General features: G+C 48.2%; 1 protein-coding gene across 1 annotated transcript in view; it reads right to left on the bottom strand.

Moving 5' to 3' along the window:
• The window catches only part of Traf3ip2 (TRAF3 interacting protein 2), a 39,304-nt gene extending 22,369 nt beyond the window's left edge, over positions 1-16,935 (bottom strand). The window contains exons 1-2 of the mRNA XM_052163553.1: positions 16,843-16,935; positions 4,374-5,192 (exon numbers count right to left, since the gene is read on the bottom strand). Of these exons, the coding sequence (XP_052019513.1) occupies positions 4,374-5,184 (811 nt within the window). The 5' untranslated portion in view covers positions 5,185-5,192; positions 16,843-16,935. The remainder of the gene's footprint in view (positions 1-4,373; positions 5,193-16,842) is intronic.
• Between the last annotated feature and the right edge of the window lie 245 nt (positions 16,936-17,180).

The following is a 17,180-nucleotide window of genomic DNA, read 5'->3' as shown; positions in this document are numbered from 1 at the left end:
GATCAGTTTAGCCAGGAAGCAAAATGGCCAACATAAACTGTTAGATGAACTCCCGCAGCTGTAAGCAGCTGTGGCTCGTGCAAAGCAACTCCTTTCTTTATCGTTTCTTCCATCTGGTTTGCTTTTCCTTGCTTTAATTGTAAATGCATTTTAGCATACAGACAATCACACAGACTGTGTGTGTATATGTGTGTGGTGTGCGCAATGCGTGCGTGCGTGCGTGCGTGTGTGTGTGTGTGGTGTGTATGGTGTGTGTGTGTGTGTGTGGTGTGTGTGTGTGTGTGTGTGTGTGTGTGTGTGGTGTGTCCATGGGAGCATGTACCTACCATGTTATCTTATTCTGACACCTTAATAAAAAAAAGGAAAAGTTATATAAAACATAAGGGCTCAGGCTTCATCTGGTGACCTTCAGGTGAAGGGTTCGCAGACGACCGCGACCGACTTCTCCTGAAGCTTTAGTGAGGAAAACATTTCTTGTTTTCATTTGCTTTGGATTTGTTTTTTTTTTTAACATAAAAAGGGTGACCGGTAATGTTACTTTTGCTTTAACTTGCAAAGCAGAAAGCATTTGCCTGGTGGTCATTATTTATTTATATATTCATTAACAGGCAAAGAAGCAATGCTCTCCTGAGCTGAGTAGCAGAACCCGTAGCCATGGTCTCTACTGCGCAGCCTCCCTCAGGTCAACAGCTCTTCTGAAGTGGTTTTGTTGGCAATTAAGGGCAGTTATAGTTCCGACATGAAACTAAGCATTTGTATACCTGTCCTGAATGTTTAAAATCCATGCCAGCAAAGAGATACCTGAAAGTGAAGTCTTCCTCCTCAGGGCTGGGCTGCGGGAGCCATTTCCAAATAACAGCAAAGCCAAGAACCGATCTTACTGAGGGCTTGCTGTCAGCCAGCCTCTCTGCCAGAGCCTTCAGTGCATTATCTCATTTAGTCCCCCAGCAACCTCCCGGGAGTCCTTACTGCCACTGCTGGGCACTTCATTAATATTCCGGGGCCACAGAATCCTGCAGAAAGCCTCAAGCACTAGGCCACCCTGATAGCTTCCCTCTGATTAGGACTCTCTGGAGCAAGGGTCAAGGCAAGGTCAAGGTTTTAGGCACGTTTGTTCCTTGTGACTTTTATTTATGTTTTAATCATAGGAATGTTATAAAAACTTAACACAAGTATATTAAGATTACAAGGCAAAGTAAGTTCTTCCTCTTAATTCCCGGCTTCCTCTCATGTTAGTGCAACCCTTCAGGACCTTTAACGGTGTATATAAACACAGGTAGTTTCTTTTCTAATAAACACAGATGGGATAAACAGTATATCTTGTTCTCCCCCTTAATCCTTTTAATGTCAGAGGATGCACACTGTTTTATGCCACACAATAGGGCCTGGTAGACCACGAAATAAATAAACCGTGGTATGCAGGTGCTCTTCAACCTATGTTGAGCTATGTCTCTATGCACTCATTATGAACAGAAAATGTCAAGTCAACGTCTATGTACTGTACTAACCCCCACAGCATCGTTGCCTTCGGAGCCAAACACCCTATGATGGACAGGCTGTTTCCCTAGAGACCTGAAGCTGACCAGACTCTGTGACTTTCTTCAGCCTCTGTCCAATCCACCATTCCACACCATCCTGAAGTTAAACTCTCAGATCAGAGATCATCTCTACTGCTCCTGCCCATTATTAATGGCAGTAGCTTGTTTATTTTCATACAATGTTTTTAAGAGATTTATTTGTGCATACAGAGAAAGGAGAGAGAGAGAGAGAGAGCAGAAAAGAGCTCCAGCTCCCTTGGAGCTACAGATACAGGCATTTCTTGGATGCCCAACATGTTACTTGGGTACTGGAATCCAAACTCTGATATTCTTGACTGAGCAGAAAGTATTCTTTTTTTTTTTTTTTTGGTTTTTTGGAGTTTGTTGTTTTTTTTCCGAGTCAGGATTTCTCTGTATATCCCTGGCTGTCCTGGAACTCACTCTGTAGACCAGGCTGGCCTCGAACTCAGAAATCCGCCTGCCTCTACCTCCCAGAGTGCTGGGATTACAGGCATGCGCCACCACCACCCGGCTAGCAGAAAGTATTCTTAATCTCTGAGCCACTGCAATGTGGTTTCTTGTTGTTTTTAATAAATAACATGTGAGGTGTGTGGACTTTGAGGGCAGGTGCCTGCAGAAGCAGAGGCATCGGGTCTCCCTGGAGCTAGAGATGTATGTAGGCAGCTATGAGCTGCCTGATGTGGAGAGTGGGGACTGAATTCAGGTCGTCTGGAAGAGCAGAGCACTCTCGTGAGCTCCTGAGCCGTCTCTCTGGCCCTCCTGCGCCCAGTGTTTTAATAACATGCCGTTTGTGTGCAGTGTTGCTTCTTTGATGTTTCTATTGGGTACATAAAGTAAGGCTGCTGGCCAAAGGGGAGGAGGATTCATAAGATTTTGATTTATGAATTTGCCTTCCAGAATTGCACCCAATTCTGCTCTTACCAAGAGCGTATAAAAGTATCCATTATCTTATACGGTAAGTATATCTGTGTGTGTGTGTGCACCTGTATGTACATGTATGTGAATGCAGATGTCCTTGGAGGCCAGAAGAGGACATTAGATCCCTGGGAATTACAAGCCAGCCATCGTGAGCTAAGAACTGAACGGTTCTCTCTAAAAGCAGCAAGTGTTCCTAAGTGCTGAGCCATTTCTCCAGCACCATTTGTGGTGTTTCTTCAGCCAGGTCTCATGCGCGTTTGGATGTTTGTACTTTGTATGTGAATTATTCCCAATCCCAGCCCAAGTCCTCTCCTGTCTGCCCTTCTTCAACTCTCTGCACCTATGATCAAACACATCCTTCCAGCAGAAGATATAACACAGACAGCAGGGGAAGGTAAGCTGGGGAAAGAAAGCTAGCTCTTAGGCAGGGGACACAGAGTGTCCCCCTGTTGGAGATGTCTGTCTTAAAAGGAGGCTGCCCAAGGGGGCAATGCTTACCTCCAAAGGTTCAACAGGAAATACTTTCTAGGGGAAAGTCTTTCTGTTATCAGAGCCAACACCTGTTTTGCTAGCAAGATGTAGCAATCTCCTGCTGCAGATAGAGGCAAGTGCTTGGGACTCACAAGGCTTTTGACTACGAGTTCACACATCTTCATCTTTATCTAAGGAGTTAATAAGAAATGCGGATAAAAATGTATGTTGCCAGGCAGTGGTATTACACGCCTGTGATCCCAGCACTCTGGGAGGCAGAGGCAGGGGGCTTTCTGAGTTCGAGGCCAGTCTGGTCTACAGAGTGAGTTCCAGGACAGCTAAGGCTATACAGAGAAACCCTGTCTCGGAAAAAACCAAATCCAAAAACCAAACCAAAAAAAAAAAAAAGTATGTCATAGTATTGACTATTGGACCAGAAAACTGGAAAAACTTTCAATGGCTGACAAAGAGAACAAGTTAATGGTAACTCAGCAGTATTTTTAATGCAATACAATTCAACATTGAAACAGCTTAGTTTTTGTGTGTGTGTGTGTGTGTATGTGTGTGTGTGTGATGTTGTGTTGTGTTTGGGGTGCCACAGTGCACATGTAGAAACCAGAGGACAATTTGCACAATTCTTGGCAAGCGCATGCCCTTAATCGCTGAGCCATCTCACTAGCCCAAGTCAGCATTTTAAAACAATGCTGAAGGAACACTCAATAGCACTGCAAACTATTTTATATTAGGTATATATGGAAAGGGATTTAAAAAAAAAAGCCCACTGGAAGTAAATATATCAAAAATCCTATAACAGGGAATTCTACTTGGGTAAAGGAGATATCCCCCTTTTACCTTCTGGGTATATGTCATTTGGAGTAGACCACCCACACACTGCTGTTCTGACCAGAAAAAGTATCTTTAAGTAAGGAGAAGTAGAATTTCAAAAGCCTCTTAAAACTAACCTGGAAATGTTGGAGAACTAAACCCAACATCTGCCTTATCAAAGTTCAGTTCCCAGTGACTCATGGGTAAGAAATCCACCACACCTGTGCTGTGATTGGCACTCAGCAGGCACCGGGTCCCGCCCACGTTCTCTGCCAACTATGACTGGGAAAGAAGAGGAAAAAGAAGAACCCAGGAAGAAGCCCCAAGAACTAGGACAAAGGAATTTTCTAGAATTCACTAGGGTCTTCTCTCTGTCTCCAGGCATGTCTCAATATGCTCAATGTGGGGATCCACTTTGTCCTAAGTCTCCTAGAGATTCAAGTGAGGCAGGCCTCGGCTAACACAATGCACTGTTAAGGCCCTCCTTGCAAACCAGCTGCTCACTCAAACACTGCACCTGAGAACACACCCTGACTCTTCTGAGGTCTTGTTTCCTCGGTCCCTAGTGCAGAGTGTCCAGAAGCAACAACGATAACTTACATGGCGCCTGGTGGTGATAGGGCCCTCCAGGACAATGGTACTGATAGTTCCATGGAGCCTGTGGAGAGGGGTTGGGAGGCAGCATCTGTACGTTCCCTGGATACCTCTGAAGTTCAAACTGAGGAAATTCCTTGGACCTCAGAGGCCCAGGGAGGTCCTGTAGGTAACATGAGGAGGTGAGGGGCAATGGCCTCTCCAGCTGCCTAATGCCCAGGACGTCTTGAGGCTGGGAATCATAGCCAGTGTCTATCGTGGGCACATCTGGGGCTGCCCTGTTCCTGTGGGGCCAGGGCCGGGGCCGGGGCCGGGGCTGGGGCAGGGGTATCATCTCTTGGCCATCACTGGAGGAGTCTGCCAAAGCATTAGGTAAACTTGGGTCCGATTTGTCTGAGCCGTGGCCAGTGTCGGGAGAAGCTGCTGAAAGCTGAGATCCCAGCCATCTATTGCGTTTTTCTGTAAGTGTAAACCGATGCTCTGGAGGGAGAGCTCCAAGCTCAGACTCAGACTCGCTGGCTTCGGAGGACCACGAGGAAACATCTTTGCCAAGATCAGGGTGCCTTCTAAAGAAACTGGCTTTACCCTCCTCCAGGACTTTAGCTCGCAGGCAGGTGACCTGTTGTGACACAGGCTGGTGGTTTGCAAGTTTCAGGGGAGGGCATTGGAGTCCAGACAGGCTGCTGGGTGCCCTGTTCCTTGTATTTGGAGCAGGTGGTTCCAATTCCTCTTCTGGAGAATATTCTGGGATCGGTTTCAGCAACTGACTCGGGAATGGCTCTGACTCATCAACCTCCACAGGAATGCTTCGATTCATTCTAGTTTCTGGAACAAGAGAAAATATGCCAGTCTCAGAAGATAGATCGGTGCTTGGAGTCCCCATTTTATGACCTTAAAGGGCCTGGTTCAGGATGTGGTTTAAATTAACAGTAGTGTGACAGCATTGTGCTCGCAGGGCCCCAATCACATAAAGTTGTTTACTTACCCTGCAGGCAGAGGCATTCTGCTTATTAAGATATTTTATCTGGAAGGCAGTTGAAGAAACATGACCAGAAGTTGGTCTGTGATGGGAATTGCTTACCGGCAAGGGGAAAACATGGGTGAAAATCAACTGCCACATATTGAGGAGAGAGACTGTCATGAAATGGGGTGCTCTGTGTGCTTGGAATGCATGACGGAAAAAATACAGGACACTCTCCAGGGCACGCCGTTGGTTGCTTCTTGTGGTTTTAAAAGTGAGAAGCAGAACAGTACATGTGTGAGGCGCATGTCTGGAGATTGCCGGAGGTACACAGTCCCCACACTAAGGCAGGAGAGAGGAGTGGAAGACTTTTTACCTTTTGAATTTATTTATTTTTTTTTACTCCATATGGCTATTGCTTAATTGAAAACTAAATAAGTTTCTTTTCAAAAGAAAGTACAAGCTTAAAATACACTGAAACAGGTCACACATTGAAACGGGTCACAGTGACATTTTCTACTTAACGACTTGGGTCATTTGGAGGATGTATTTACCTCTGGGCATTGTGCCTACATGAAGGTAGGGAGACCAAAGACTTGTTAAACTATCCCTCAGTCCCCAGAGCCAAGCGCCTTCCATCCAAGCAATATTGCTTTTATGTCTTAAAATCCAGTTAACACAATGGGGGCAGGGGAGCTTCCTTTGTCTAATCATTAGCTAGTGGCTGTGATGCCCAGCTCTAGGGCAAATAAAAGAAAGCCTGGGAAATAGGGTGCTGTAGGGACACTGGCGTTCACAGGAGGTTTCAGAGCAAGCGTTGTCGGAGAGAAAGTATCTGTGGGAAGTGCCAGCGGTTCCGTCTACACAGGGCCTTTGTACGCAGCACACTTCAAACACTAGAGAGAAAAAGGCTGTGTGCGGAGCGTTAAATTCCAACTTTGGATCTACGCAGCCTTTCAACCACCACCGTTTGCTGAGAGCATACTGTGCCTGAAGTCACAGGGTACACGGATTATTGTGACAGCTTTTGGAGAACAGGAATTGCCTGTGTCTCGCACCCTGTGCCCACTCCAGTGGAAGAAGACAGCCTGCCCTGCGCCGCTTGTCTTTCAGAGGTGGGCCAGCAGTTGGCTTCTCACGTAGTAAGTAAACAGCTACTACTGAGCTAGAGCAACGGTCTCTCTCCAGTGGGCTTAACTGTCTACAGAAGGCCACACTTGTCTGTAGACATGCCTGTTAGCACATGCCTGTAATTGTGATTATTAAGGAGGCTGAGGCAGGAGAATCACTTGAGCCCAGGAGCAAAACACTTCTCTCATCCACTCATGGCCACAACCCTGAACCCTTTTTTGGGCACACGGGGCACGTCTCCAGCATCCAGCTGCTTTTAGCCTCCCCTTCCCAGGCCGTCATCACGTGCGTCCCTTGGAAGAGATCCCACCGTCTAAATTCATTAAAACCTTTGGAAATGACTAAGACCCAAAGACACAAAATGCTCCAACTCTTACTATTCTCAAATGTGCACCATCATTTTCCCGTTATCCTTACAGTTCTGTCCACGGCTACAAAATGGGCTGCACCCTGCCACGTGCCTGCCAACCTAGCCGGTTAGGAAACGAACAGTCTCTCAAGGGCGGCCGAGGGCTGCGGGACCTGCATGCGGCTGTGAGCCAGCAGCTGAGAGGGAGAGAGAGGAGAGGCAACCTGGAGCCAGCTAACAAGAGGGTCAGCTAGCTCGTGGGGATCGGGATCCGGGATGAGGATCGCATCCACTGCTCAAATTTCAAACACTTCAGGCACAAAGTGTTTCCATCCCCTCTCCGGGTTTTCAAATTCAGAAATCTGGGAAGTACTTCCTCCCAAAAGACAAACTTGCAGATTTGACTCTTTTAGCTCAGGGGCTGGCTACTGGGAAGCTAAAATCACAGGCCGACAAGTGTAGCCATCTCAGATGACTTAAAACTGGTCTGTAAAGCCGGACCTGGCCCCTCCGGTGATAGTAAACAAACCTGTCTGGGCAACAAAAACTCTCCCAGCAAGACTGTAGCCACAATAATGACTACAAAATTGCACCGGGCAGGCGCTTGAGGTTTTAAATGAGTCACTACATAGGGGGCCCCATGTTAATAGCCCTGCCCCCACCCATAAGCTCAATTACAATAGTTTTGCTTTTTAACACTGAATGAAAGAGGATGGAAGACTAGACAGTGAAAACTTATCAGAACGGTTCCTAAGGACACAGACAGCACGGTTCTGTCTGCCAGTCACTTGATGGACTCAAGAATGCGCACCGTAAGGCACAGAAATCCTACCCCAGGGCCTTTGCACTTGTTGCTGTCTCTTAGAATACTCTTCCCTGCAAATACCTTCGTGACTCCCTTTCTCCCCAAAGGTCCTTCCTCAACTGTCATCTTCCCAGTGAGGTCTCCCTGGGCTCCCCCATAAAGTGTTTACATTCTCCCCTCACCTACACCTACACCCCCCTTCTGTCTCTCCTTCATTTCTAGCAATTATTACCACCCTACATATATATATATATAAAATTTCAGTGGGTGGTGGTGGCGCATGCCTGTAATCCCAGCTAGTAGATGCCGAGTAAAGATTTGCTGAATACGTGATTGTGTCTATGTACAGCAGAACTTCGCAGCTGGGTGGGCCCCTAGCAGGGTCAGTAGAGCCCTCATTTGTAGTCATGGGACCTCCCCGCTCCAGCCCTGGTCAGAACTGTCAGATCCCGATGAGCCCTGCCCACCTTCCTGCTATCTCAGGGAGCAGCTGCGCATAGATTGGTGGGGTTTATCAAAGATTTGCTTTTAACTGTAATAAAACGTTGCAAATATATTATTCTTTTAAAAGCAACCCAGGCCAGGTGGTGGTGGCGCACACCTGTAATCCCAGCACTCTGGGAGGCAGAGGCAGGCGGATCTCTGAGTTTGAGGCCAGCCTGGTCTACAGAGTGAGTTCCAGGAACTACAGGGCTACACAGAGAAACCCTGTCTCCAAAAAACCAAAATCCAAAAAACCCAAAAAAACCCAAAACAAAACAAAACAAAAAAACAAACAACAAAAAAAAAAACCAGTGTTTCACCTCTGCCCACCATTTCCACTTCCACTCTCCTTGTTTTCTTCCAGGCTAGCTCCATGCTCTCTTCACACGACTCTCACCCTGGTGTGGCCTGTACTGCAGTCCCTGGCTCAAGGAACGTCCAGACTGACAGAAAAATCCCTGCTCACCAGCCTTGACCTTGGGAGAAAGCCCCTGACCTCTGAGCGGACAGAAGGCCTGGTGGTGTACACTGCTGGGGTAGCTCAGAAAAACTGGGAAGCCAAGACTTGTCAGGCCTGGAGAATTAGAACATGCCTGCTCAACTGCGGCCCACGCTGAAGAAAGGGAGGGGCCACACGGAAACCTGGCGGGTGGGGTTCTGGCTGGGGGTCCTCTGGAGTTCCCAGGGCAGATGCCCAGGTCCCAGTTTCTAGACCATGAAGTGGCAGGGCTTCTATGTGCCTCAGGTAAACAGACTCTCTTTTGCTTTGCCAAGAGGAATGAACTGTCAGAATTGTAAAAAGTCGGTGGCCTTTGACAGAGTAATTTCACTTCTAAGCATCTCCTCCACAGAGAAGTGTGTACATTGTTCCGCGATAGCAATGGAGCAAAGGCTTGAAACAAAATGGCTCTGGGTTTTAAAGTGTTGTGTATCTAGACAAGGAACAGTGGAACAGTCCATCCTTAAACCAAGAAGTGCTGTGTGCGTCGGACTAGAGGCAGCTCCAGATGTATTAGGTTTAAAAAAAAAATAAAAGAACAGGACAGCGTGCCACATGGCTCTATGTGACAGTAAGATTATATGTGTGAATGTCATGTTATCTCTGGGGAGGGAGCCTGCACCTTTTCTAACTTGTACCAAGTGTGGAGTGTGTATCCGTCTCCCCCTTAACCATGTCAAGGGACGATTCCTCTACTGACCTGATGCTCACAAAGGTTAAGAAACCAATGCCAACCACAATTCCCCACCTCCAGCTTCAGGAGAGAGTGAACTCCTTAGAATGCAAAACCTGAAAACAGCCAAGAATGTAGTGCTGGCTGGGGCTGGCGGTGAGGGGCTAGGTACCAGTACCAGACAGCCGCCACCGTGAACTGCGCAGTGAACTGCGCAGTTAGCTCGCAACCGGGTTCCCACGCCTCCTCGTCTCCTCCCAGCCTCCCTCACTCACTACGGGGGCGAAGAGCTGCACTTGCAGGGTCTCCAGCTCTTGTATTTGCTCTCCTCTTTTCTATTTTTGAGAGAAGGTCTCACTATGTATTCGTGGCCGCCTAGAGCTTCCTAAACCAGGCTGGCCATGATGTAGACCCCTACCTCCTAAAAAATATATATATATATATCTTTTATGTGTATGAGTGTTTTTTCGGTATGGTGTCCTCAGAGGTCAGAGGAGGACACTCGATCCCCTAGAGCTAGAGTGACTGGTGACAGCGAGCTGACATGGAGGTGCTGGGAACTGAACCTGGCTCCTCTACAAGAGCAGCAGTCTCCTAGTCACCGGGCCCTCTCTCCAGCCCTCTTCGTTCTCCTCAGCTCTGTCAGTATCTCCAGGGCTTCCAAACCTCTAGCTTTCCTTTCCCTCCCTCTCCTAGGTCTGAGGCCAAGATCCTCTATCCTCTACCCTCCCCCAACCCCTGCAGGACTGGGTTTGCAGACAAGATCTTATCCAGCACTCAGAGCTTTGACACTCGCTGACGATGTGTGCCGCCCGCCGGTCTCCCTCTCACAGAACTGTTCACGCTCCCCTCTCCCACCTTTCTCTGTACACAGCTCAGCCAGTGTCCCTGAGCTGCCATCGGCTCCGCTCAGATCTTTCCCCAACGTCCTTGGTCCTACAGTAGCAAATCACACTTAACTCGACAGTCTCAGAAAGGAGGCTGTTCATCTTCACAGCACCAGGGCCTCTGTGCCTCTGGCCACACTGGCCCCCCTTCTTGCATGTCCACCAGAAAGCTTCCTACCCCTTCCAGTTTGCAAAGCAAGACTGTCTCAGGACACAAGTGAACCGACCTAACGCAAAGCTCGAAGTTCACTGTCTCCCGCAGGTATACCAGGTAGTAGGAGTGCCACCTGAACCTGTCACTGTAGTTCCGACTTAAAGTGGCCTTACCCTGGATCAACCTGTATTCCCCAGGAGTGACAGCTACACAGAACGAAACTGCTTCTGGGTGCAGACTCCTAGATCTTGATTGCTTCTCTACCAGCTGCAAAATTCAATGTTATGACCGCAATAGAGTTACTTAGCTTCCCTGGGCCTTTCCACGCGTGTGGGGATTTGCACTCAGTCCTCGTGTTTGCACACCAGTGCCCTTACCCACGAGCCATCTCCTAATGCCTCACTACTTTCTTCCTGCCTTCTTTCTTTTTTAAACAACCCTTTAAATGTGTAAGGACAAGGGCTGGAGCAATGGCTCAGTGGTTAGGACTATCTCCTGCCCTTCCAGAGGACCTGCCTTCTGTTCTCAACAGGGATGGCTCACCACAGCCTGTAACTGCAGCTCCAGATCTGCTGCCTCTCGCCACCACAGGCAACTGCACTCACATGCATTTTACACCCCGCAACACACACACACACACACACACTTAAAAGTCACTAAAAAAAGCCGGGCGGTGGTGGCACACACCTGTAATCCCAGCACTCTGGGAGGCAGAGGCAGGCGAATTTCTGAGTTCAAGGCCAGTCTGGTCTACCGAGTAAGTTCCAGGACAGCCAGGCTACACAGAGAAACCCTGTCTCGAAAAAACCAAATCCAAAAAATGAAAAAAAAAATCACTAAAAACAAAAAAATATAAATTAACATTAAAATGACTCTTCCCACTAGGCTAAGAATAGAAAGACCTTGCAGGCTACCTTTGGCCCAAGGGCTACTACGGTTTACCAACTGCACATAAAGATCATGCTGGCGTGGCACACTGTAAGCCAGACAACATGGATCTGGTTAAGATTGCCCTCTCTGACCTGTCTTTTGTTAATCTTCACTGAATGGCGGTTATTCCTAAAAATGCTTACAAGGAATTTTATAGATAGTAACTCATTGAGTTCTCACTGTGATCTGAGTTGACAGGTACTGTTGTTGGTTCTGTTTTATAATGGAGAAACTGAGGTACAGGAAGGTTAAAGAACATTCTTGAGGTCCTCTGGCCGGTAGCCTGTGGGATGAACAGTCTGCACTGGGGCTGTTTATTTGGGAGGGCAGGGTTCAGGGCATTCACCTAGACCTGAAGGGGCGTGGACACATCCCTCTGTGCTCCGGAAGCAGCGCTAGGAGGGAGAGGGAGCCAGGGTGTCTTTCCCTCAAGCAGTTACAATGGAAGGCGCCATCAGACTGCTGAGGCATCTTGATTTGAAAAATAAAAAAGCACTTGATTGGATCTCATTAAATTTTAATCATAAACTGAATTCAAAATAAATTGAAACCTGGTTGACAGAGCACAAACAAAGGGTGATGAAAATGGCGGGTGATTCAGCTGGAAAGGGGATTGCCTCCAGGAGACATCTCTGAGGCAAGGACTTAATGAAGAAGACAAACAGTACAGCCGGGGAGAGGAAGGGCAGGAGCGAGCGGCCTGTGTGATTCAGAAGTGGCACAACAGCTCCTAGGTAATCAAGACGGGCTGAGCACCAGCTGCTTGGATTTGTGGTTTGTATTTTGGGATGGACTCATGGATCCTAGCCTGGCCTTGAAACCCTGATCCTCCTGCCTCCACCTCCTACATGCTGAGATTATAGGTATGTACCGCTCTATAGGCTGAACTGAAAGAAATGTACGTCTGCGAGTTTGTTTGTATGGGGGAGGGGGGTAAGGTGTGTAGATGCACACACTCAATTACTATTAGCGACCTGAGAGCCACATCAAGTGTCCTCAGTTGCGAGTGCATGCGTGTGGAGGACAGAGTTCCACACTGTATCTTCTTCGATTACACTCCGCCTTATATATTAAGGCAAGGTGTCTCCCCACCTCAGTCTTGTGGGTGGTTTGCCTAGCCAACTCCAGATTCCCTGGCTCTGTCTCCCAAACACTGGAGAGTCTAGGAGGGCTGCTTGGCTCTTAGGTCGGTTCTGTGGGTCTGAACTCTAGTCCTGGAACTCGGGCATCAACACTTTACCCCACAGAGACATCGCCCTAGCCCTGAACTTTTTTTTTTTTTTTTAAATACCATTTGGGTTACTGATAGGGTTGGAGAGTCCTAAAGATATACAACAGCATGAATATTTCAGGCGGACATAATTAGAAATAAAAATATACATTAAAATAATTGGGAGGACCCTAAACGCTAATATGGATCAGATCTGATCTTTTCTTTTTTCCTTTTCTTTTGGTTTTTTAATACAGGGTTTCTTCTATGTAGCCCTGGCTGTCCTGGAATTCACTCTGTAGACCAGGCTGGCCTCTAATTCAGAGATCTGCCTGCTTCTGCCTCCCGACTGCTGGAACTAAAGGCATGCACCACCCACCACCAGACCTGGATCAGATATTTTCAGTCACAGGTTCTCAAGGCATTTTTTTTACTCTCCAGAGAATAATCTGAATTTTCTTCTTACATTTATTTCTTGATTCTGTGGTGCATTGGGATGCCAAGACACCCATGCATAGGCCGGAAGACAATTGGGCAGGAATCAGTTCTCCATTTACACCATGAAGATTCCTAGGACCCAGCTCAGGGTGTCAGGCTGGGTGGCAAGTACTTTTCAAGCTGTGTCATCTTGCTGCCCCAAAAGAGTAAATTTTTTTTTAGTGTGTCTAATCACAGATCTTTAAAAATATCTTTAAAGTCATTAATTTCTTTGTCTACTGTCCAAATGTATGCAAATTATCATAAGATTGATTTGCCTAGTAGATTAGTTTGGGGCAAACTGTCCGGCTCTCCTGAGTGATTCAAACCTGAGTGTGCAAATACTTCCAAGCCTACTTGCAGAATTTCCCTGAGACAGAAGCTGTTTCGTTGCGACTCGCCACAGTCTTTGAGGTGGTGTGAGTCTTCGAGACTCAGAAACATTTGCTGGACCTTACAAGGAAGACTCACAACAGGCTAAGGGCAGTCAGAATGCTCTGACTGCAAAGTGGACTTGGGACTTAGTTCTGAACTGGAAAGGGGGAGGGAGACTTCTGGGAACCACATTGAGAGCTGGTAATAAAACCATTTAGAGAAACAACCTCAAGCCAGCCAGCTCAGAAGCTTTTGTTGCCACGGTCTGCCTGTCTGTCTGTCCTTCTGCCTGCTTCACCTAAGGTGGCCTTTCTAATGCACCTGTTCGTGATTCCTAACACAGCTCAGGCCACAGAGTGAAGTGGAAGGGACTGGAAGGGTATGGAAGGGAGGGAAATGCCTGGGAACTGTTACTGCTGTGGGAGAAAGACCTTGTAATCTATGTGCATTACAGGTACAGGAAGGGTCACAGCGGGGAGAGAGGTGTGCAGGTGCAGGGTGGGCCAGTGGCCAGCAGGTCTGTCCAGGCAGATGTCTCAGGATACAAAACATTCAGAGACAGGCATTAAGAGCTCAGAGGAGCAGCAGAGAGGGCTGGGCACAGGATTCCAATTCGACAGAAGTGTCAGGTTTCCTCCCTTGCTGAGGGAGTTGCCAAGACCCCAGGCAGACCGGGTCTGCTGGCTGTAAAAGGGGAACAGGCTGTGTGAGGGAGGGTGTGCCACCTACCCAGATAGCTTGCTTTCAGCAATGCCCGTGAGGGAATGGAGCTGGACTCAAAGCGGCCGCACGCTAAGGGGCTGCCACGCGGCTGCAAGCCCACCCTCCCTAGAGGCTTCCTAGTCTATGGGCTCCAAGAAGGCCCGGGTGCACACCTGCACGCAGCACACATCTGCATGCACACCTGCACGTAGCACACACCTGCATGCACACCTGTACACAAGAGTGAGTAGAGCATCGAGTTTGGAGCACACAAAGGCTCTGGGAGGCGTGCTGGGCAGGAGACAAGGAATGTTGCAGGGGTGGGGTGGAGACGAAACCTTGTCTCATGAACTGAACATATCTGGGAGACAGAACATTGAGAAGAAATAGGAGAGGCCTGGAGGGCCGCGTCTAGACTCCAGCCATCAGATGCTTCTTGTGGAAGGCCAGCTGGGCTATTTTGATAAAGCGATAGGATCAGAGCTTAAGGGTCATTTAGTTGACTACGGAAGGACCTGGAAGTTGACCACACCCCCACCTGTGTCCTTCATCTAGCAGTTGCCTACAGTTCATACGGATATGTTTTTTAAAGCTAATCTAAAATTGCTTGGTGCGGGAAATGATTGGAATTCAGGATCTGAGATTTCCATTCTGCATCGTATAAGACATTGAGTTAATTTAGACAAACTACGCCACCGTAATCTATCTTGCTGGCCGTCTGTTAATGGAGGCCTGAAAACACAGCTTTCTCCTCTTTTAATTTTCAGTGTATTTGAAAGTCACTAACTCCTCATCCAGGGAGGTGCAGGCTTGGACACCATGTGTCTTTGGGCCCTCTGAGAGCTCTAAGTTAGGAGACTTTCCTGCGCCCCGGTATCCTGACACGTTGTCTGGCCCTTACTCCCGTTCAAGGCGGCCCCACGAAGTGAACACGTCAGAATGGCTGCACCATCCGCCTCCTCACACTTGCACTGTGTGGAAGGACTTGGAAGGCTGTGGTAGAGCTTCTCCCATCAAAGCGGGCCTGGCAGCTATACAGCTGCTACCCCGGTTTCAGAATCAGGAGCTCTCCCCAAGCAAACATGTTGGAAGCCTGGTGCCCTTATACCAGAATACAGAGAAATGTCTGGTATGGGCCCAGAGCCTGGAGACCCTACAGAGAGTTTAGCAATACCGAAAGCTCCAAATCAGCACATCTCCTCAGCCAGAACCTGCTGGAACTGCATTGACAGTCAGTAATTGCTCAAAAGAAATGATAATAATGCTTCTTAAAGCGGTGACTTGGAAAAGGTTAAGGACCCAGTGTATCTGCCAGCTAGTAATGACTCTAATCATAGTCGCCAGCCTTACATGGCGCTGGGACATGCTTCTCAGTTCCCTCTCCCCTCCCACTAAAGGCCCACACACGGACGGCTGCGGCCTGGAGTGTCTTCTGATCCAGCTCCTGGCCTCTGCAGCAGGATAATCTGCCAACTTTTGAGCCTGCCTTGACTCTCAGCAAACACATGGGACAAGCGCTAAATTCACGAAATCCCATTTCCCCCTACATGGTTAAAACCAGAAATGATGGCTGGATTCTAGGCAGCTCTCCTAGAGCCACAGCAGATACCCCACCCCACCCCACCCCACCCCACCCCACCCCAGGCTGCCTGCCCTGACAGCTGCTTTACCTTCGGCCTGGAAGGCAGATGAGGGAAATTGAAAAAAAAAAAAATTTTTTTTAAGTGTATGTGCAAGATTGAGTACCTCCACAGCGTTTGATGACGTGCCAGGTTCTGGGGACTGGAAAAATATAAGAAAGGCCTTCCTAATGCACTAGTAGCAGAGGTAAAATTTATATTTGTAATAATCAGTGAACAAAACAAGTTTTAGAGACCACCCGCTAATGGTACCCTTCTGGGACTGACTGCCTTGGCCTTGTTTTCTTAGAAAGGAATTTAGACATAATCATGTTAGTACGTGTGCGCGCATGTGCGTTTATACACACACACACACACACACACACACACACACACACACTTTGCAGATGAAGAAATCCAGGCTTCTTGGAGCCAAAGAGAATTGCCTAAGAGATGGACCCACACAAAGTTGAGGGAGAACTTGGAAGCAAGTTTTCTGCCCTCTTTTTCAATTCTTAATTTGGTTTCTTTCTACGACACCCTTAAAAAAAAAGTCTCTAGTCTGAGAGGCCACTGCAAACTAGGAAGTCACAGAGAAGGCAGCTTCTAAGATCCAGTGTTTCTCTCCCGGCATCCCCAGCACTATGCAGACCCAGCCTAAGTGAAATGAAGGCTTTCTGACCCAAGAATGTGATGTTGGTATTTTCTCCCAGCATAAAATAGAGAAAAACTGGGAGTTGGCCTTCCCGCAGTCACTGACGCATCTTGGGCTGAAAGCCAATTACTTAATCCTTTCTACCATGGTTCTGTCCTTGGAGAAGCAGTTTTGATTCGTTTTTAAAGACAAGTTCTTGCTAGGTCGCCCAAGCTGGATTTGAACTCACTATGTACCTTGATTTCTTGACGGCTGACTACGAATACTAAAAACTCCAACCAGGCACCTTGTAGTGCTGGGGTTAAAGGGTTAAGCTCAGCCCGGCCTGCCGGATGAGAGAAACCCTAAACCGGCGCCACATTCTCGCAGGAACTCTGTCACAGTCTCAGCTCAAAGTGGCCTCCAGAAGAACAAGGTAAAGGTGGGGGCATGAGGGCGGGGTGGGGGTGGGGGTGGGGGTGGGGGGTGAGATCAGGACCTTCTGGCGACGGAGAAGGCAGTGGCCTGGAAAGCCGGCCAATGGTTAATGAGGTCAGAGCAGGCAGCCACCAGCGAGCTCACTTACCTAAGATCGCCACCGACGGAAAGACGAGCCCGGGGGGTGGTCGCTCGCTCTGCTCCCGGGGAGCCACCTCGGGCCGCTTAGACTTCCCTCGCCCTCTCCAGGTCCAGGTAAGTGGTGGAGCCGGCTCTCGAGCAGGAAGTGGATGCTGTATGCAAATCTCCACGGAGAGGAAGCCTCTACTCAGCAGTCTCCCCGTGGGGCAGTGAATCAACCCGCTGAGAAGTCACTTTATTTCTTAAAACAGAAACCTCCTGCGTTTACCAAAGAGAACCAGCAACCAATTAGGCTGCATCCTGCTTTTATACCACCCCGGAGAAGAAACTGTGAGCAATGCCCCG

This window comes from Apodemus sylvaticus, chromosome 19 (assembly GCF_947179515.1).
Source record: "Apodemus sylvaticus chromosome 19, mApoSyl1.1, whole genome shotgun sequence".
In the NCBI taxonomy this organism is placed as follows: domain Eukaryota; kingdom Metazoa; phylum Chordata; class Mammalia; order Rodentia; family Muridae; genus Apodemus; species Apodemus sylvaticus.
Note: the sequence above shows the minus strand (reverse complement) of the source record. Positions and strands in the feature narration are given on the sequence as shown.